This window comes from Bos javanicus, chromosome 19 (assembly GCF_032452875.1).
Source record: "Bos javanicus breed banteng chromosome 19, ARS-OSU_banteng_1.0, whole genome shotgun sequence".
Classification (NCBI taxonomy): domain Eukaryota; kingdom Metazoa; phylum Chordata; class Mammalia; order Artiodactyla; family Bovidae; genus Bos; species Bos javanicus.
This window is the reverse complement of record NC_083886.1, coordinates 28742581-28762536: the sequence shown is the minus strand read 5'-3', so window position 1 is coordinate 28762536 and position 19956 is coordinate 28742581. Positions and strand designations below refer to the sequence as shown.

The window sequence follows — 19956 nt, the reverse complement described above, 5'->3', positions numbered from 1 at the left end:
GGGAGAGCTCACTAGGATGTAAATTCAGAGCACTCCCTTTTGCCTCCATCACTTCCTCTTTGCTGAGACATGTGAGGTGCTTATGATGGTCCTTGCTCAACCCCTATGGAAAGGTCATACCCGCTAGTTAACATGACCATTTTCCAGTCAACAAGAAAGCACAACAGAAAGTAACTATTAGCAGGGATGGGGGCAGTGGGGGCAGTAGAGCTGTACCCAAGAGCAGGTGGGAGGGAAGAAATGAGAAGCCAAGGCAGGCAGTTTCCAAGTCATTTTATTCAGAATTTTGTGTTTGTTTCCTGAATCAATAAATACTATACAAAACAATGTAAAAATGGCTACCATTTTCTCTCCCCTGCTCCTCCAACCTGAGGACAACCCCCTGGGCTACCTAGCTCAGGGGTTCACCCTCCAGATTTGGCCCAGCAGATGAGGTGGAGCAAAATTGTAGCCCCTACTGAATGAATGTTTTCAGAGGAATTCAGCTGGGGTGGGAGAGCCTCTGGGGTTTGGAGGTTGACTAGGTTAGGGAAATGGATTAGTGTTTTTGGGAGAAGAAGACGGCGCCTACCCCAAAGAAAAGGGTGTCTAAAATGTTCACGGTTCCTTCTTTTGCCTCAAAAAGTGACATTTATTCAAAGAGTCAAAGAAAAAAAAAAAGAAAAAAATGACAAGATGTCCATCCCTTGGCTCCCTTCCCTCCCCCCTCCTGCTGCTCCTCAGCCCCCTCCAAGGTTTCATCCCCGGCTGGTGCTAGGTAGCACAACAGCCCCCCCTCAGATGAGGTCAGCAACATTGAGGGGCATTTCCTCAATGGAGGTGTTATAGAAGGTCTCGATGTCTCGAAGAGTCCTCTTGTCCTCTTCTGTCACCATGTTAATAGCCACACCCTTACGGCCGAAACGTCCGCCACGACCAATTCTGGAACAAGTGAGGATAAGGAAAATAGAAAAATCAGAAGCTTCTCTGTAGGGAGGACTGGGCAAGAGGGGAACTGGGTTGGTTAACAAGACCAGATTTTCATTTACCTGTGGATATAGTTTTCCCTATTGGTGGGGAGGTCATAGTTGATGACTAAGGAAACTTGCTGTACATCAATGCCTCTGGCCTATGTAAAGAAAGAAGGCAGTTTCAGGGTGTGAATGAGAAAGCACAAGTCTATCCAGAAATTAACCATACATGTAGGCAGCCAAAGGCAGGCAAAGGAAATAAACACCCCCTTTTCCTCAGAAGCCTGAGGCGTGCCAGATTTTATTCCAAGTTGCTACTTTCCTGAAGAGGGGCACTAGTAGGCCCCTTGGAAGAGGGAATCAACTTGGATTCTCTCCTCTTCCTTCCAGTCTTGTCCAAATGCCCCTCTACTCACCAGTAGGTCAGTGGTAATCAATACTCTGCTAGAGCCAGAGCGGAACTCCCTCATGATAACGTCTCGTTCTTTTTGGTCCATGTCTCCGTGCTAAAACAGGAAATGAAATGGTGTATGTAAAGGGTAGGTCTGTTGCTTCTGAGAGAACTGGCTGTAAGTAATACTCTGCCATGTTTTACTGTGCTGGTAAATGACGCAGAGAAACCTCACCATGGCAGAGACGGTGAAGTCTCGGGCATGCATCTTCTCGGTGAGCCAATCCACCTTCCTTCGGGTGTTGATGAAGATGACTGCCTGGGTAATGGTCAGGGTTTCATACAAGTCGCACAGTGTGTCCAGCTTCCACTCCTGGGGGGTGGGGGTGGGGAGATCAGTCAGGGGCTATACCCAACAACTCACCACCAGGTCCGCCTCCTGCACTGGGCCCCACCTCTCGTTCCACATTGATGTAGAACTGACGGATACCCTCCAGCGTCAACTCTTCCTTCTTGACAAGAATTCTAATTGGGTCCCTCATGAACTTCTTGGTCACCTCAAGCACATCAGAAGGCATTGTAGCTGACAGCAAAACCACCTAATGAAAAATAAAATCAGCTTCAGGGTAGGGAATACTCTAGAATTCCATGGTTTCCCTGGCAGTTGATAAATGCTCCTATCATCACCCCCAAGCATACCACAACCTGTATGCAAAGCTATCAGCCATACAAGCAAGACAACCCCAATGTCCTGTCCTCACCTGGGTGTTGCTGTTGAGCTTCTGGAATATGTCATAGATCTGGTCCTTGAATCCACGGCTTAACATTTCATCAGCTTCATCCAGTACAAACATCTTGATGTATTTGGGAGCTACAAGAAAAAGGAAACACCAACGGGTAGTTATTAAAAAATCTGAAATATACCTAACTATCCTGATAAAGAACAGAGCATAGGCAGTCTTCTGCTCTCAGAATACAAAGGTTGATCCTTTGCCTGGGATCCCCTTTCCAGGCCAGACAACAGCCTTGGGAAGTAGAACACTACCTGGGCTGAGATGACAGGGAAGCCAGGCTCAGATGACACGCATGGAGTTCATCACAGAGCAGCTCTTTCAGAGGATATCATTGGGAATGAAATTATAGCCAAACTAAGCACACATAGGGAAGTGACCCAGAGGACTAGAAAACTGATGCACTCACACAAGTATCTCCGGTTAAGCATGTCGAACACACGGCCTGGGGTACCCACGATGATATGGGGGGCTTCCATCTGCAGCTTCTGCACCTCAGCACGTACATTGGTACCCCCAATGCAGGCATGGCACGAGGCACCCATGTAATCTCCTAAGGCCATAACTACCTTCTGTATCTGAATCAGAATAAGAACAGTGCCTTAGCTCCAACTGCCAGGCCCCATTTTAAAGTCATTCTTTCCAACTTTTGAGACCTAACACTATTAAGTTAACCGCCCTCAAGCAAGAAACCGGTGAACATACCATGTAAGACTAAGATCTCTGCTGATAAAAGGCAGACTCAGAATTTGAACTCAGGATGGTTCTTCAATGTACACACTGACTCACAAAAATAGCCCTGAAATAATTTCTATATGGTCACCTGTATCCTCTTGTACTCCTGCCATAGAACCTATGTTAAATCTTCATTTTCGAATCATATTCTAGACCCTAAGGCCCCAGAGGAGAGCTTTATGGTAACTTCTTGCTTACATTATCTTTGTTCAGAAGTCAGGCACAGAATGACCATGATACCTCCATAGAACATTACAAGAATACATTCCCTTAAACTCAATTAGCAGTCAACTTATGAGACAGGGGTTTCTCATCTTTTTAAGACTAAGGAAAACAGCCCTACATTTTATGTGCCCCAGGCATGAAATAGCTCTGGCCACCAATCCAGGCATCAAGCTAGGATGAACAAAGGACTAGACATCTGCTTTGCCCCTGACTGATATAAGAGCAACACCACCAACCAGGTGCCTCTTTGCCCATTGCCAGGGAGTTTGTTCATAAAATGGCCAAACTTGCTGAGCCAGCTAGGCTCCACCCAGCAGCCTTTTCATCTGACTCAGGAAATGGGTGGAGTAAGGGATGCTTTTAGTGTTTGGTTAGAAAAAAGCTTATAATTAATCTAGGAAGTCTTGAGACCTGGAAGTCATCAACCAACTTCACATCACCTGTTTTCCCCTTACTTCAGTTCTAGAAACAGTAGTAGTTAGGGTACATACTTCTGGTTTCTGCAGATCATTTCTAAATGAGTCCCTCAAGAGAAGGAAAGTAAACTCACCTGCTGGGCCAACTCTCTAGTGGGTGCCAGGACCAAGGCCTGGGTGGCCTTTAGATCTAATTCAATCTGTTGCAGAATTGATATGGCAAAAGTGGCCGTTTTCCCAGTCCCAGATTGGGCTTGAGCAATCACATCATAACCTAAACACAAATTGGGAGAGAAATTTGATATGGTAGAAAGCATTCTTGGGAATCATGGGACATTCAAAAGCCCTGCTGAATGAGATCAATAAGCAACCAACAAAGATGTTATGTGCTCAGCAGTAAGTGCTTCAGACTTTTTGACAACATAGTACCCAAACAGGAACAGAACTGAAAACTAAGCCAAGTTTCAGTCATTTAGTACTGCAACAAAATTAGTCTAGAAATGTATCTGTAAAAAGCCAACATGATATGGCCAAAACACTACCTCAGAGATTAAACCAGTAGTCAATCCATGTGTCCAGGGCATGAACCAGGCATGGGCACAGAGCAAAAGCCAAGCTGGGATAAACAAGGAGTTGTTTTGTCCCTCACTGATATGAGACAGGCGCCACCAACCAGGTGCCACTCTACCCAGGTCAGGGACAGTTCAGAACTTGTTCTAGGGCAGAGGGATCTTACCCTTGATACAAGGAAGAATGGCTCGCTGCTGAATGGCAGAGGGCTTCTCAAAACCATAGGCATATATGCCACGGAGGAGTGACTCTGAGAGGTTCATGTCATCAAAGCTGTCGACAATCTCATTCCAGTTACTCTGCAGGAAGCAAAAGAATCCAGAGATATGGGGCTGTGCTCCTGTCTAAGAGCAAACAAGCCCCTGTACCTGCACCAAAACTTCAGAAACCACACTCTCTTCAACCCAAGGAAGCCAGCTGGTTGGTTCTACTCAGCCTGGGAAACCACCCTAGGGGGTCAGCCCACCTGTAAACAGTGAAGCTGGCTGTTAATACAAGGGAGAACAGAATTTGGATGATATGTCTCAAACATTAAGCATTATGTATTACCATAAAGGAATCAGAATCCTACCTATCTGGGGGTTTTAAACTAAGCACAGTTGAATCCTGGGTTCTGGTTTTATTCATTAAACCCCCAGTGCAAAATCGAAATAATGCTACTACCACTGGCTTTCCCAGACTTGAAAAGATAATGGTGGGAGGGATCCAGCCTCACCTCGATGACGCCTTCGGGTTCCATCCCATCGGGGCCATTGTCTCTAGATCTGTTGGTTTAAAAACAGGAGTATGTAGAAATCCTGACAGTCAATCTCTTCCTACCAGCAACCGGCTTTGCATGATGCCATCAGCCTGCACTCCCTATTCCAACCCCCACGAGTTCCCGTAAGACGCAAGTCATTTTACAACTGAGTCAAGCCTTTGCCCCATCCCGGGAGCGGCTCAGGACAAGCCACCCCCGACAAGATGGAGTAACGCTCCGTGAAGACCCCAAGGCTGGAAGAACTGCGCTGCGCTTAAGGGGCGCGGAGGTGGTGCTTGCCTCCTGGGCCACGTGTCCCGGGTCCGGCGCTCCAAACCCAAGCGCGTGCACCTCCCACCGTGGCCCCTGCCTGCCGGAAATCCCGCCCTCCACCTCCCAGACGCCGGGGTAGGACATCCCCTTCCCCCCACGTCACACCGCCCGCACCTCCCCCACTCCCTCCAGCCCATCTCCCCCCCTCGCAGTGCCCGGATGTGGGAGGCCGCGGGCGGTGGCGGCCTCACGCACAATGAGCCCCAGCCGAGCTAGCAAAGGGGTAGATTGCACAACACTTAGCAGCGAAGCGGACTGGGGGAGGGGAACGCCTCGAGCAGCCATGTGCTTGCTCCCTCGACCACCCGGCGACGCCCCCCCCCCCCCCCGCCTACAGGGAACAATCCACATCCCGCCCGCCCCCGTCGCGAAATGGCGTCGCCCTCCCATACCTCAGGCCGCTCACCCCTGAAGTAAAGTGGACCTGCCCATCCGCAGTTTGCCAATTGCCCGACTTGTGCGGCAAAATGGACCCGCCCGCCCGGCGCCGGGTGGGCTCCCGGTGCCTCACGCGGCCGCTCCTCGGGATTAGGCTCGGTCCTGGCCGTCAAGAAAACCAGCACACTGAACGGCCGGCTTCTTCTCCCCCCAACCCATAGCTCCACGCGAGTAAGCGACTGGATTTACAGACCTAAGGACCCCCGCCTTCGGCGAGTGGTACCGTCAGAATCCTCCGGAACCCCAAGCGCGCGAGCCCTCCCTCCGGTAGTGAGGCAATCGGACCGGCGGCTTCGGGCCACGCACGCCCGCCTCTACCTTTCCCCACTAAAAGTCGCGACCTCGCCGCCCGACTCAGTGATGGGGCTTCGCGCACTGCGTCGGTCGAGGGTCCCTCACTAACCTTGCGAGCTAGGTCCCGAAAGCCAAGCTGTCCTCGGCCTCTCCCAGGGCCTGGCGGCAACGTCGGTCGTGGACCCGCCCCTCACCCCCCCCCCCCACGCGACGGATCCTCCCGTCCTGAGTCTCCCCTCAACCCTGGGGGGCCTGGGGCTTGGGGGGCCTCAGCTACCCCCACTGGAGTCTTCGGAAAGGGTAGCAAGGTAAGTAGCCACAACCTCTTGCAAATATCTTTCTTACCGGGAATCCTGACTCGCAGACATGATCCTTAGAAACTAGGGCGGAGTGCCCGCCTATCGACAACTTATAGAGCGCCCGACCCCGCCCCAGCCATCACATTGGCTTGACCGCCTCGGCCCCGCCTGCCGCCTCTCAGCAACCCGGCGTGACGTCAATTCGTAGGCGCCCTGGCACGCAGCCACCATTGGATAACTTGAGCGCCTATCAAGATGAAGACCCGCCCCGCAGCCTCATTGGCTAAAGGACCCGCCTTTCTTGCCGGTACGGAAGTGACATACTGTAGTCAGGCCTCGAGGCCTGGCAGCCATCTTGGGGCCCTGCACCCCTACACGTGCGGAGGCGATAGTGCCCTGGTCATGTGGCCTAGCGCGCCCTATCAGGCAAAGGGGGCGAGGTTTCAGCCTCCAGGGACTTCCGGGCTCCCGGGACTACCACTTTCGTCGATCTCTACTCCAGGTCTCCCCTGGACCTACGTTTAATTTTGTTCTCTCCTGCACCAACGATAAATCGGACCCCAACCCCGAATGTGCAGAGATAATGGAATCAAGAACCATATCCCAGCGGCTAGGAGGGTTCCTGGGCTGGAAGAAGGGATGGAGTAAACTGATTTATGAGTTTACTAGCATCTGGGGTTGCTGTCATAAATCCTGCCGGCCCCGTTAAGTGTGCTGTTTCCCCAACTTTAGCACCTCTCAAGCTCCCTTAATTTTGAGGCTTACCAACCCTCCGTACTTCCAGCCTGGCGCCCCCCACTGGGGGATTCTTTTTGTGGACGGCATGGTGGTGGTGCTGTCTGAGCCACTAATGGAAAGCTCGCCCCAGGAGTCTTAAATCCCGTAAGGGGAAGCTAACAGCACTGGCTGGAGGAAAGCCTGAGAGCATATCCACTAGGTTGAGGCCCCTTAAGGAAGACCACCACTATGTTATCTCCAAAGGATCCTTTATTGACAGAGGAGGACCGTGGCATTTATATATATATATATAAAAAATGTTTGACGATTTGGCAGGCAGTAATCCCATTGCCCGCCCACCACCCCTAGATTTTTCTGCCCCCCCACTCCCGCCCCTGCACATGGAAGGGAGATGACTGCCCCACTCAGGCCACAAGGCCATACTCCCTTGCAGACAGCGGGAAATAGGGGATTTTCCATGGCCACCCCTTGAACATCAGAAATCAACAAGTATTCTCTCAAAGGGAAAAAAAAAATACAGAAATCAAACATTTAAATATGAAAAACCAAAGGGAACTGGGTGGAAAGAGGCTAAAGACAAAAGGAACTTGAGTTTCTTGGGAAGGGTCTCCCATGTTCCCCTGCCCATTAACAAATGGGCTTGAGGCCTGGGATACGAGGCTCACACAGTGAGTTTGCAGTGACACAGCTCCTTGTAGATCTGCCGACGAAGTTTGGGCATGTCCTGCTGAGTGAAGCTGAATGGCTGAGACAGGGCCAGGTGCTTGCAATACTGGGGTTAATAAAGCAGGCCATGAGAACCACCTACTGAGCATGGCCCCCCACCACCACCACCCCCAGTAGGACCTGTGCTACATATTTCTTCTGATACACCTCTCACTGGATCTTTCCAAGAATATTCCCATTTCAAAAACAAACGAAACCAAGGTCCCATAGGCTGGGGTTCAAAAAAAGTCTGACTGTAAAGCCAAGGTTCCTATTTGGTACATAAAATATCAAATGTTAACAGAAAACACTTTGCATTGGGGATCAGAGGCAGCTGTATCAGGGCCAGAGCCCAAGGATCCAGTCCGAACATGGTATGGAGAAGCCAAGAGAGGACCAATGAAATCAGGTTTTCTGAATTCTAACACATAGGGTTACTCCTGCTACGTAAGTGGTTCTAAGTCAAGTGAGGGAGGCTGAACAGCTTCCCCTTCCCTCCCAACTCTTTAACCCACCTAGTATCTGCTTACCTGCAACACAAAGGCGCCACAGTCACTGTCATTATTCTGCCTGGCCACATTCTGGAGAAGAAGAAGAAGGTAAGCCCTTCTCCTGGAGACCCTATGTGTATAGCTTCAGCTTCTGCCTCCTACCACACCCCCCACCACCTCAACCCTGCTTAAACCTCCTCTAGGAACTTACCATTTTGAAGTAACCTTTCCAGCCCTGGTGGAAATCCAGCCGGTCTTTCTTCACTGCCTCTGCCTGCAGATACTTGGCAATATGCTATGTAGATGGAGGAAAGAAGGAAGTGAGCCTCTGCATTTCCCAACTGAACCCAAGCTGTGCTGGTCACAGGCACCAAGCCCAGGTTGCTCATCAGAGACCCAAAACCCAACCTTCTGCCTGAAATGCCTTGCCACTGGATCTCCTCCCCACATTCTGCCCACCTTTCCCTCCCCTCTCAAACCTTAGGGCAGCGGCGGTTCAGGGTGCGCTGCGAGTCAAAATAGGTGATGGTGCGCCGCCTCACGTCAACAGAGATGAGGGACCAATGCACCTCCAGGTGGATGGGGATTAGCAGGAGCTCTTTATTGAAGATGTCCACCTAAGGAGGCAGGGCTGGAGGTCAGGTAAGATAGCACAGGAGGAGGAGCAGGCAAGGAGCTAAGTGGAAGAACTCAACTCCTAGCCCCTGGACCGTGAGGCAAGGCCCAGCATCTGGATGTTCGGATTCTTGGGCTTAAGGAGGAAAGCAAGACAGAGGAGGTGGTACAGAACAAACACTGGAGGGCCCAGGATAGGCCAGGTACTTTTTACACATTAAAGGTACAAATGCTTAGTAGGTTCAAGATCCTGGAGTCAGACTCTCAAGGTTCAAACTCAGCTCCTCCATATATGACCCAAGTAAGTAAGTAACCTGGGTTACTAAGTTACTTAGTTAAGTTACTTGGGTTACCAAGCAAGTTACTTAGTAACTCTATACCTCAATTTCTTTTTCTGTAAGACTGAAAATAACAGTATCTATCCTCACCTGTTTGTTACACAGATTGAACTAGTTGATATCCACAATACTCTAAGAACAATGCATGGCACCTAACAGATGCTCAGTCAGTTAACACAACAATCCTGAAACAAAGTTCTCATGAGGAAACTGGCTTGGAAAAGTAAAGCAACTTGCTCAAGGTGAGAGAAATAAGAGATGACAGAGGTGGAATTTAAACACAGGACACAGGCATATAGAAAGCCAAGTTCTTTCCAATGCATGTCACCCCACCTCTACAGGGAAACAGGAATTAAGAAATGCTAGAGGCAATAGCCCTACCTCACTATTGGAATTTCCTGGCCTTTGAATCAGAGGACAGGTAAACTAATCAGAATGGAGAAAAGAACTCTTTCCCACCCCACCAAACCTGCTGCCCTCCGCCTTAATTATATTCCCCAGTAACTTAGGCCAAAAACCTAGACATCATCCTTGATTGCTATCTTTTCCTCATCTCTCATGTCCAATCCATCAGAAAGTCCTATTGGTTCTACCTGCAAGAGCTACCCTAAATAAAACTACTACTATCAATATTTCCACATTGACCACTCTGGTCCAAGTTTCTCATCAGGACTTCTCAGCTACTGTTTAGTCTGCCTGCTTCCACTCTTGCCCCCTTTCCATCGCCGAAACAGGAGTTTAAAACGTGAGTCACTTCCCAGATTGCTCGACACTCTTCAATGGCTTCTTAGACCACAAAGAATAAAATCTACCCTGGTTGACCTGCCCTCCACGCCTCACATGATCTACTCTCTGACCAAATTTTCTATGGTTTTTCCTTTGCTCGTTCTGCTCCAACCACACAGGCAGCCACACGGGCCCTCTGATCCTCAAATGTTCTTTCTTGCTCTGTATCCCATGTTCCCGGTGTTCCCTTTGCTTAGTACACCCTTGCCCAGATGTGCACAGGGCTGGCTCACTAAAGTATCAGCTAAGAGAAGCCTTCCCAAACCACCCTATCTGAAGTACCCAGCCCCATGCTACCACATTACTGTTTTGTTTACAGCAAATTATCACTAGCTGTACTTTAACTGGCTTATTGATTCTCACCCCTAAAAGGCAGTAAGTTTTCCTTATTTAATACTGTATCCTTAATGCCCAGAACAGTACCTGGCACACAAAAGACATTTAATAAATACTTGAAAGTCTGAATGAACAGAGCTGGGGAAAGGATTCACAGGAAACAGAACTCTTCTTTAGAGGCAAGGTGTTACATAAGATGTGAATTCATAACTCACGTTTTTGGTCCACCTTTTCACCCCATCATAACCTTTGGTACGGAGTTTATCATAGAAGAAGCTGTTGAAGAAATGCACCTGTGCCAACGATACAAAAGAGCCAGGTGGAATCAACAGACCGCAGGCCCTCCCGCCACGTGTCCTCTCCCCCGCCCATTCCATTTCATCACAGCTCTAAGGACTGGTTTCCACAAACTCCAGTCCAACTTACTAAAGGTAAAAAGCACAAACTGTTTTCAACCTCATCTTATAAGTTCCCACCCTGATTTGTGGGGCTAGCCATTGGGGAAAAACACTGCAGACTAGGAGAAAGGACTAGAAAAGTTCAGGACCAAGATTACAAATTTGAATTTAACAAATTACCTTCTACTGCCTCTCTCCAGAAAGAAAGACCCTCTTTACGTAAAATGGAAGACATGAGAGACTGAAAAAGCTGTTTAAAACTTCAGAAGTTTTTCCAGGGACTGAAGTATCTAGTTAGGCCTACCTTTTCAGGGACTGTGTCCATGACCAGGTCTCCGTACATGTTCATCACCTGAGGAGAAGACGGGAGGCCACTTGCCATGGAGGGTGTGGCATGGGTACAGGGCTTCCCCACAGAGAGGGCCCCAAATACATTGTTCCCCAAACCTACTCTTGGGCCTGTTTCTCCACATCTCCTTACCTGGTCATTGAGCCAGTTCTGTCCATACAAAGTTCCCAGGTCATCCATGGTCAGCACATGCCGCTTATAGGTGACTCGGAAGCCCCTCACCATGGCATTGCCTGGCATCCGCTGGTATGACTGGATCAACTGCAGCACCAGGCCCTTCCTGGGTAGGCCAAGGGTTGAGTCATGCAAGAGATTGGGGACGGGGCGGTGGCTTGGGCACACAGAAGTACCTTCTACTGCCTAGAATAAGAATCTAAAACTTTTTCTTTGGGTCATGGGTCCTTTTGAGGACTTGCTAAAGGCACACTCCCCTGTAAGAAGCACAGGAATACTTAGGTCCACGTGGTATTTCAGGGTCCCAGGTAAAGGCCCTCCCGGGTGGCTCACGGGGGCTTGGCACCTTGTCTGCAGATTCCTCCCCTTCAGTTCTAGCTTCCTCCTCCTCCCCGACTACATCCCTATGGGAGAAAAGGCAGCAGCATTCTCTCCCCATCTCTCAGGTCCCAGCCCTCTTCCAAAGGGCATCTCTTTCATGCCTCACCTGGAAGGTGCAGAGAACTCCTGCTGGAAAATGTCCTCTAGTTTCTCCACTACCTCATCAGTGCTGAGGGGGATGAGGCTGCCGTAAGTCTGAAGGAATTCATCCAAGATGCCTGAGTGGAGGGAAGAGAGAAAAGTGAGACTCCAGACTCCGATCTCACAGTCAGCTGAGGGGAAGACGAGATCCCGGAGGGCTCCTTACTCTGCACACAGGTGACATGCTCCTCCCGCAGAGGGCTGTGCTGGCCAGCTTTCTCCCCAGGCCTCTCAGCCTCTTCTGCAGTGCCCACACCTGAGCCCTGAAAAAGCTCCTGGGCCACGTGGTCCCCGATGCTGCACACGTTGCTGATGAGGATGCTGGCATCAGGGGGTGCCAGACTTCGCTCTCCTTCTGGCCCAAGTGGTCCCCCAAAGCCATTGGGCAGAGTACAAGAGAGGAGACCTGCAAAGCAGGAGAAACAGGATGGAGGCAAGAAACTCGCTCACATCAAAGAACAATGGGAAGAGTAAATGAGGCACGCAAATTATAAGACCACGAGGAGGAGGAATGGAAACAAAATCTACCAGTACAAATACTAAAGAATGAAAACCCTAAAGCATGAAATACTTATGTTCAAGAGGTTATAAGAGACAGAGAGGAAGAGTTATTACAGGCATACCTCAGAGATATTTCAGGTTTGCTTCCAGACCGCTACAATAAAGCAAATATTGTAATAAACTGAGTCATACAAATTTGGGGGTTTCCTGGTGCATATAAAACTTACCTTTACTATACTATAATTAAGTGTGCAACATTATATCCAAAAAGTTAATTTAAAAATACTTTATTACACATGAAAAGATGCTCAACATCACCAATCATCAGAGAACTGCACATCAAAACTAAAATGAGGTATCACCTCACACTGGTCAGAATGGCCACCATCAAAAAGTCTACAAACGAGGACTTCCCTGGTAGTACAGTGGATAAGAATCCACCTGCCAATGTGATCCTTGGTCAGAGAAGAGTCCACATGACACAGAGCAACTAAGCCCGTGTGTCTAGACCCTGTGCTCCATAACAGGAGAAGCCACCACAACGAAGAAGAGCACCCCCCTCTCGACAACTAGAGAAAGCCCATGCACAGCAACAAAGACCCAGCACAGTCAAAAAAATAAATAAACCCCTCTGTCTTCTTAAAAAGAAAAGTCTAGAAACAACGTTGGAGAGGTGTGGAGAAAAGGGAACCCTCCTACACTGTTGGTGGGAATGTAAGGTGGTAAAATCACTACGGAGAACAGTATGGAGGTTCCTTAACTAAAAACAGCAACTACCTGGTGACCCAGCAGTCCCAGTCCTGGGCATACATCTGGAGAAAACCCTAATCTGAAGGGTTTGCACCCTGATGTTCACTGCAGTGCTATTTACAACAGCCAAGACATGGAAACAACCTAAACGTTCGTCAACGGATGAATGGATAAAGAAGACGCGGCCCATGTAAACACCAGCATGTTGCTCAGCCATAAAATAAAGAATGAAAAAGCTCCCATTTACAGCAACGTGGATGGACCTAGAGATTATCATACTAAGTGAAGTCAGAGAGAAACAAACCACTATCACGTGTATGTGGAACCTGATTTTTAAAAAAAGATAAACTTATTTACAAATCAGAAACCAACTTATAGAAATATTGAAAACAAACTTATAGTTACCAAAGGAGAAATGTGGAGGGGAAGGATAAATCAGGAGCTTGGGATGAACATATACACACTACTATATATAATATAGGACTTAGTATATATAGCACAGGGTATTCTACTCAATATTCTGTGATCACCTGCATAAGAATCTAAAAGAGAATGAATACATGTATAACTGAATCACTTTGCTGTACACCTGAAACTAACACAACACTGTAAATCAACTATATTCCAATAAAATAAAAATATTTTTAAAAAACCTCATTGCTAAAAATGCTATCATCTGAGCCTTCAGTGAGCAGTAATCTTTTCAGGAGTGGAGGCAATGAAATATTTCAAGAATTACCAAAATGTGACACAGACATGCTACTGAGCAAATACTGTTGGAAAAATGGCACTGATAAGACTTGCTCTACTCAGTGTTGCCACAGACCTTCAATTTGTAAAAAATGCAATGTCTCTGGAGTACAATAAAGTGAAGCACAATGAAATGAGGTATGCGTGTACTCAAAAACAGAAGGAAAGCAAGAAAACATTAGGTTTCAGAGAGATGTAAATTTCAAAGATATTTCTCATAATGCCTCGCATACTAGCATAGTACCTGGTATACAGCAAAGACTCAATAAATAATCAAATAATTAATAAAGACAGAGCCTGATGTTGTTTAGTTGGGGTTCTCCAAAAGAGAAACATTCTGAGTGAGAATGTCACACACAACTGTCCAGGTGACGTACTCCTCTACCCAGAGAGGTCCATCCCACCACTCTAAGAATGAGATGTACATGCATGGGGCACTCACCCTCAGAGGCCAAATGAAGAGAGAGTTCAAGCAGACATGACTGGCTTTTCTAAACCATGATTCCCTCTCTCATCTATGCACAGGGCACCTACTTAGGAATCCTGTTTCCAGGCCTTGACTCTCTTCCCAGTCTTAGTTCCTGCTCCGAGTGGGGCTTAAAACATTGCACAACTGTTCTGCAACGTCTCTCTCTGCCCTCCTACTTTCCTTAGACCCAGCTCTTATCACAGCAAGAGACTCCTGGTCTCCCAGGATCTTAGCCCTCTCCACCCTCTCCTCTGCCCCATTCCCACCTTACCGGAGTCAGGGCCCAGAGGAGACTTTGGAGTCCACCTTAATCCATCTTCCTCCATGGGGGCCCCAGAGGGCACTGGTGGAGACCCTCTCACCCCATCCTCAGCCATGAGAGCACCTAACAGACTCAGCCGGGGTGGAGGTGGTCCCCGGGGGGAGTCAAAACGACAGCAGGGGGATGGCACCTGTGGTGTCACAGCCCCTTCCCGGGGTGAAAGATGGTTCTTGGGGTGTGCGAGGTTCCGCCGCCGGCCCCGGTGGCGCCCCCAAAGCTTCCAGTGGAATGTCAGCGAGGTGCTTTTTGAGTAGAGCAGCATCCGGAAGGCTCTCATAGCTCTGCGACGGCGCTGTGAACAGGTTTTCCGATGAGTAGGGCGGGGAGGGCGAGGCCTCTGGGAAGCTCCCAGCTGACCCCATCTGGGAGGCAGCCTCCAAGCTGCCACTTCCTCCTCCTCATCTTCATCTTCGTCGTCCTCTTCTTCCTCCTCCTCTTCACTAGCTGAGGCATCAAAAGAGGGCCGAGGGACAGGGAGGCGTCTGGTTGGCACTGTGGTCCCTGACCCAGGGTCTGGCCCAAACCCTCCACCTGATTTGAGTCGGGGTTTAGGGGGTGGGGGCCAACGAAGACGCTCCCGCCTGGGACTTGAAAAAGCTGGGGCTATGCCGGGTCCAGGAGGCTCAGGCCCCCAAGACCCAGTCCCTTGTATAGTCTCTTTCATCTTCCAATAGCCTGGAAAACAAAAGTTGGGAGTGTCAGAATCCAAACATCCTACACCCCAGATCCCACCTCTCTTTCTCAGCATGCGTCTTCTGCAATCAGACACAAATAAACTACTGAAAAGAGAGATTTCAAGCAGACATGACTGGCTTTTCTAAACCAGCACTCCCTTTCCTTAGACCCAGCTCTTAACACAGCAAGAGACTCCTGCTCTCCCAGAATCTTAGCCCTCCCCACCCCCTCCTCTGCCCACTCCTAACTTCAGATCTTCCTTATAGTTAACATGGTCCACAAGCTGCCCTTTAGAGTCTGAGGCAAGGAAGAATGGCTAAGCAGCAGGCCTCAGGGCTCCTATTTCTCAGATCCCCACATCAAGCCTAGTATTTTCAGGCTCCACTTCTCTACTTGAATACCACCAGGGGCTTCCCTGGTAGCTCAGACGGTAAAGAATCCGCCTACAATGCAGGAGACCTAAGTTCTATTCCTGAGTCAGGAAATCTCCTGGAGAAGGAAATGGCAACCCACTCCAGTATTCTTTTGCCTGGAGAATTCCATGAACAGAGGAGCCTGGCGGGCTACAGTCCATGGGGTAGCAAAGAGTCGGACACGACTGAGCACTAACACAAGTCTATTGGCACAAGGGATATCCTAATTGAGAGCTAACAAGGGAAATGGCTCAGTACGGGAATACTGACATGGTACAGAGATACGTGAGAACACAACTTCCGCCGGGAATCCGTAAACGAGAGTGAGAAGAGAATTCTCCATCACCGTGGAATGAATGGGGCATGCTCGGGTCGTCTCAGGAGGGAATGGGGATACGAGGGCTACGGTTCAGGTCATAGAATCTAATGAGAAGGGAAGGATTTTAGAGGAAACTGAAAGAGAACCGGATGGCGCTTAAGGAGCCGAGTCAAGGCGCGCTGAGACGCAACTCAGCCGAGCCAGGTTGGCCCAGCCCCCTTCCTGCTCCGTCCTGGGGACCAGAATACGTCCCAGCACCGGTGTGGTCCTACAGGCTCGGGAGACTCCGCGTGCAAGGGCCTTAGAAAGCCCCTTCGAGGGCCTCCTGGGCCCCCATTAGGTGGGAATGGGGTCCAGAAATGGGAGAGGCCGTGGCAGAGCTGGGGGGAGGGGAGGGGGCGTCCTCACCCAGAGCGGGGAAGCCGGGCGGACAGGCCCGAGGACGGGCGTCTCCGGCCTCAGGCTTCCCGGCTCATCTCTCCGGCGGCGGCGGCCCCACCACTTGTGCTGTCTTCAGGCGCAGCCGTCTCAATTTAGGATTCCAACGCTTCTGGGCCGCGCGCCGCGCCGCCCCACCGTGGCCGCCTCTTGCTCTGCTTCAGCCTCCACCTCCACCACCTCCCCCTCCTCCTTCCCCTCCCTCTAGCCCCAGGCCCACCGGCCGCGGTGGCGCACAATTAGTGCGTCACACCCGGCGAAGAGCGCCGGCGGGGCCACCACGCGCCTAGCCCCGCCTACCCGAGAGCGTAGACGCCCCGGGACCGTCAAGCCCACAAGCCCCACGCAGGGATGCGCCTGCGCACACCCGCTGAACCCGAGCTGCGCCGGGCAGGCGCTCCATTAGTTCTTTTGCGCCTGCGTGTCCTGTGCCGATCTTCCGCCCTCCGCTCCCGCGCCGTGTATCCTGGTGTTCCACGCACCCCGGCCTGAACTGGGGGCCCTGACACGTGGGTCCAGTGAAGCGCGTCGGAAGAGGGCTGGGAGGTCCCGGTGCGTGGACGGGGCTGAGGCACAGCAGTGGGGGAAATGGATCCAAGATCTTATTTATTCTTTATTTTTAAATTTTAGGCAAGGCTTGCGCAGAAAGGAGAGATCAGAGGAGTGAGTCGGGATCAGGACTGGGGTGTAAGATTTAGCCAAGGCGACCCGGCCTGCCGGGCCACGATAGTGGACAGAGTGAAGGCAAAACTTGGGACCTGAAGAGTTATTGTGTGGCTTAAAGGGGGCCGTCGTCATCCGGCACCCTCTGCAGACCGGCGCCTAACAACACCTCTGGAGATAGTGATGGAAACTGGAGCCCAGTAGATGGAGAGAGCGAAGTGAGGATGGGGCTTCTTGTGGGGTGGAGAGGCAGAGGGTACCTAAGAACCAGGAGTTTGAGCGGAGGAAGAACTCGTGGACATTTGCCAACAGGATGGTTGTCTCAAACCGCCGCTAGATGGTGGTGCTGTTCTGGAAGCATTCCAGTGGGACCCAGAGCAAGTCTAGACAAAGCCTGGCATTTCCCACCCCCACCCCTACCCGACTCCCTCAAGAATTTGGGGCTGGATGGAGAATAAGAAGAAGCTATTCTACCTCTTTAATATCCGTGAATTCAAAGTCCTGGGGGTGAGGGTGGGAAGAAGGGAGAGTCATGAGCTGTCAAACCTGGGGGCAGAGGCAGGCCTCTGTTCCTGACTGTTCCCTGTCCTTTGTCTAATCAGCTCTTGGCCATCTCCAAAGTGTACCCACCCTGGTCTTTCAAGCTCAGAACTACCTTTTACAACACAGTCACAGTTTCACAAGCCCCAGGAAGGTTCCATGTGGAGAGAGGCTAAGTTTGGCCCTCGCCCGAGGGATTACAACACTCAAGATATCCCCCTGGTGTAAATGGAAGACACCTGAGAAAGGGGAGAAAACAGATGCTCAGTGAAGCACAGCCATACAGATAATCTGATTGTTTCCCCTCCCTTATCCAGCTCAACCTTATGTTTGCCTCCTGTAAGGACTAAGGCATTCTGTCCTTCATTCCTCACCTCCGCTTCTATACCCCAGCTTCCAAGCCCCTGCCATAGCTCCCCCACTGGTGCCCCAGGTCAGGGATCTGCTCCCCTCACATGCACATTCCACTGCCCACCCACCTCTCACCTGCACTGTAGCAGCTGTTGTAGGCCCAGTCAGGGTTGGAGGGCATGCTTTGTATGCATCGGAATAGAGTCTCCTGCCTTCCTTGTCCCTCCCGAGATACCATCTGACCCATGGTGAAAGTCTCATCATGAAACAGGACCTGACAGGGAAGGGAGGGGATGCTAAAGAAAGTGGGCTGGCATGGCTCGGGTCCGGACAGCCTCAGGAGCCCTGACAAAGGAGCCGAGGAATGAAGAAGGGCCCTCTAAGTGGGGTATAAATAGGGGTTGAGAAACCTCAGTGCTGGGGTACAAGGCTTTGGGAAAAGACCTCCAGGCCCTCAGGTGAGGCTCGGGATATTTGGGGTTACCTGGCTGTACAGCAGATAAACTCCAGCATCCCAGACTCGAACAACATATCCTTGGGCCTCCAAGCCTCGCCCACGCTGGAGAGCTGGTTGCCACATCACTTCTGTCACATCAGAGTCCTCTGGAGGCAAAGAATGTGGCAGTGAGGATTTCTGTGCACACTCAGACACTTATTCTCTAAGGTTCTCTTTGGCCAATGTGCCAATCCCACACTTCCTAGATCTTGCCCCCCACCCCAAAGCCGTGATTGGAAATAGTGCTCACCCTTGGAGGTAATGTTAATGGGAACGAGATGCAGAACTGAGCGCTTCTCTGGGGAGAGAGAGAGATCTCAGCAGTTGCGAGGCTGTCAGCCCTCCGCCCTCGCCCTGGCTCAGGGTTGCAGTCTCCAGATCCCCCTGCTGTGGATCACCTCCCACCCCTGCTGCACCCCGGAGGCCTCACTCTTATGTTTACGGGTGAGCACTGCTCTCCTTCTCCGGGATCTCTCCCCATTCTCCTGGCCTTCTGTGCCATCAGGGCTCTGCTCATGGAAAGAGGGTCAGGGTTAGGCTAAGATGCAAGGGTCCCAGAAAGCCTTTCCCCAGCCCTACCCCCCACCTCCCACCTACCCCAGGAATGCCTCACATCTCTCCTGCACCTTTCCCCAGCAACCTGAGTCTGGGTACTGGCTCTCCTCCAGAATCTGTTAGGTATGAGAAGCATTAATCTTTAACAATTTCCTTTCCTGGAATGGTTGCTCCCTTGACCTCTAAACCCTGGGACCCTCTCTTGCACCCATTCCAAACTTTGCCGACCAAGCAGCTAGAACCGAGAGACCCAGAGACCGCCCTGCCACGCATCCTTTTCTGCCAGACATGCTTCTTCCCTCACTCACCTGCTCCTGGAGATTCAGCCACGGATTCCCTTCTCCCTTCTCGGAGGGCCCTCCATTCCTCTGCAGCCGGGTCACCTCTCTCCTTAAGGTCTGCAGCTCGGTTTGTTGGGTCAGCAGAACCATGGCGCAAGCCACAGCCCCCAGAGCCGCCCCCCAACTCAACCAGAGGGCAACTGAGAGCGCCGGCTCTCGGACGGGGCCTCCCATGTCTCCCTGGGGCCCTTTGGGGCTTAGCAAGGAAGGAGATGAGGCCGGCATGAGCTGGGGACTCTGCCAACAGCTGTGGTCTCAGGAGTGGGGTGGCAAGGAGGTGACGGGGAGGGTGGGGGTGCAGGCAGTGGTGCAGAAGGGAAGAAGGGCGTTACGCAAGGGAGGAATAAAAAGGAACTTGAGAATAAAAAGAAGGGAGGCGGGAAGCAAGCTGGGGCACTGCTGGTGCTCTTGGCACCCTGCTGCGGGGCCAGCACTGTCCCGAGACCCCTCACCTCCTCCAGCCTCAGAAGAATTTGGTGTTAGTCTCTCTAGGAAGGACAGGGCTGCCAGTGACACCCAGGAGGAGCGGCCAGAGCGCAGGAACCCCGGGGCGGCCCCAGAAGTGGGGGAGGGAAGGTTGGCTGGCTCTGGGGCATGGTGCCAGGAGCCGGGATGGAGAGACATGCTGGGCAGCACCGAGGGTCAAGGGCTGAGAGTGGAAGACCCTCACGCCCAGGCACAGGTGAGATCTCCGGGGCAGTCTGCTCACCGTGACTGAAGGTGGGCGAGGAGGGGAGGAG

At 51.0% G+C, this 19956-nt stretch overlaps 4 protein-coding genes and 4 non-coding genes across 11 annotated transcripts in view; 1 reads left to right on the top strand and 7 right to left on the bottom strand.

Moving 5' to 3' along the window:
* Positions 1–256: 256 nt before the first annotated feature.
* EIF4A1 (eukaryotic translation initiation factor 4A1) lies at positions 257–6347 on the bottom strand. The gene is made up of 11 exons (XM_061389663.1): positions 6228–6347; positions 4794–4842; positions 4245–4377; positions 3643–3782; positions 2542–2710; positions 2103–2212; positions 1797–1940; positions 1577–1714; positions 1367–1456; positions 1029–1108; positions 257–921 (listed from the first exon to the last, which is right to left on the bottom strand). The coding sequence occupies exons 1-11, from the start codon at positions 6248–6250 to the stop codon at positions 777–779; spliced, it is 1221 nt and encodes a 406-aa protein (XP_061245647.1). The 5' UTR covers positions 6251–6347; the 3' UTR covers positions 257–776.
* On the bottom strand, positions 1178–1321 carry LOC133233126 (small nucleolar RNA SNORA67). Its single transcript, XR_009731602.1, has one exon. It is a non-coding gene; the product is annotated as a small nucleolar RNA SNORA67 (small nucleolar RNA).
* Positions 2306–2446, bottom strand: LOC133233169 (small nucleolar RNA SNORD10). Its single transcript, XR_009731644.1, has one exon. It is a non-coding gene; the product is annotated as a small nucleolar RNA SNORD10 (small nucleolar RNA).
* LOC133233151 (small nucleolar RNA SNORA48) lies at positions 3214–3358 on the bottom strand. Its single transcript, XR_009731627.1, has one exon. It is a non-coding gene; the product is annotated as a small nucleolar RNA SNORA48 (small nucleolar RNA).
* On the bottom strand, positions 4076–4210 carry LOC133233150 (small nucleolar RNA SNORA48). The gene has a single exon (XR_009731626.1). It is a non-coding gene; the product is annotated as a small nucleolar RNA SNORA48 (small nucleolar RNA).
* An 803-nt stretch (positions 6348–7150) lies between the features above and the next one.
* SENP3 (SUMO specific peptidase 3) lies at positions 7151–16471 on the bottom strand. 2 transcript variants are annotated; one of them, XM_061389637.1, is made up of 12 exons: positions 16241–16471; positions 15784–15936; positions 14375–15100; positions 11800–12039; positions 11599–11710; positions 11070–11217; positions 10893–10940; positions 10406–10483; positions 8595–8732; positions 8327–8410; positions 8155–8205; positions 7151–7691 (listed from the first exon to the last, which is right to left on the bottom strand). In XM_061389637.1, exons 2-12 carry the CDS (start codon positions 15854–15856, stop codon positions 7581–7583), a joined length of 1809 nt encoding a protein of 602 aa, XP_061245621.1. In that variant the 5' UTR covers positions 15857–15936; positions 16241–16471; the 3' UTR covers positions 7151–7580. The 2 variants fall into 2 exon arrangements, with proteins under 2 accessions (XP_061245621.1, XP_061245622.1); XM_061389638.1 differs by lacking the exon at positions 15784–15936 and having other exon boundaries at positions 16241–16470.
* Positions 16472–16863: 392 nt separating this feature from the next.
* Positions 16864–19441, bottom strand: TNFSF13 (TNF superfamily member 13). The gene is made up of 6 exons (XM_061389688.1): positions 19184–19441; positions 18751–18829; positions 18571–18618; positions 18309–18427; positions 17960–18098; positions 16864–17712 (listed from the first exon to the last, which is right to left on the bottom strand). The coding sequence occupies exons 1-6, from the start codon at positions 19439–19441 to the stop codon at positions 17603–17605; spliced, it is 753 nt and encodes a 250-aa protein (XP_061245672.1). The 3' UTR covers positions 16864–17602.
* The window catches only part of LOC133231397 (uncharacterized), a 36495-nt gene continuing 35978 nt past the window's right edge, over positions 19440–19956 (top strand). For all 3 annotated transcript variants that reach the window (XM_061389678.1, XM_061389677.1, XM_061389676.1), the window contains exon 1: positions 19440–19898. In XM_061389678.1, coding sequence (XP_061245662.1) covers positions 19440–19898 — 459 coding nt within the window. The remainder of the gene's footprint in view (positions 19899–19956) is intronic.

Bases quoted from the DNA above. Each gene is read 5' to 3' on its own strand.
- SENP3 (XM_061389637.1), bottom strand. From the start codon at position 15,856: ATGGAGAATTCTCTTCTCACTCTCGTTTACGGATTCCCGGCGGAAGTT. The intron at 12,040-14,374 runs GTAAGGTGGGAA...CCTGCTTTGCAG, and splicing joins TCCTCTGGGCCCTGACTCCG to GTCTCCTCTCTTGTACTCTG. The intron at 7,692-8,154 runs GTAAGCAGATAC...TATTAACCCCAG, and splicing joins GTGGCGCCTTTGTGTTGCAG to TATTGCAAGCACCTGGCCCT.
- EIF4A1 (XM_061389663.1), bottom strand. From the start codon at position 6,250: ATGTCTGCGAGTCAGGATTCCCG. The intron at 4,378-4,793 runs GTGAGGCTGGAT...TGCTTCCTGCAG, and splicing joins AACCCGAAGGCGTCATCGAG to AGTAACTGGAATGAGATTGT. The intron at 2,711-3,642 runs GTGAGTTTACTT...ATTCTGATTCAG, and splicing joins CTAGAGAGTTGGCCCAGCAG to ATACAGAAGGTAGTTATGGC.
- TNFSF13 (XM_061389688.1), bottom strand. From the start codon at position 19,441: ATGCCGGCCTCATCTCCTTCCTTGCTAAGCCCCAAAGGGCCCCAGGGA. The intron at 18,619-18,750 runs GTGAGGCCTCCG...CTCTCTCCCCAG, and splicing joins GCTCACCCGTAAACATAAGA to AGAAGCGCTCAGTTCTGCAT. The intron at 18,099-18,308 runs GTAACCCCAAAT...CTTCCCTGTCAG, and splicing joins TTTATCTGCTGTACAGCCAG to GTCCTGTTTCATGATGAGAC.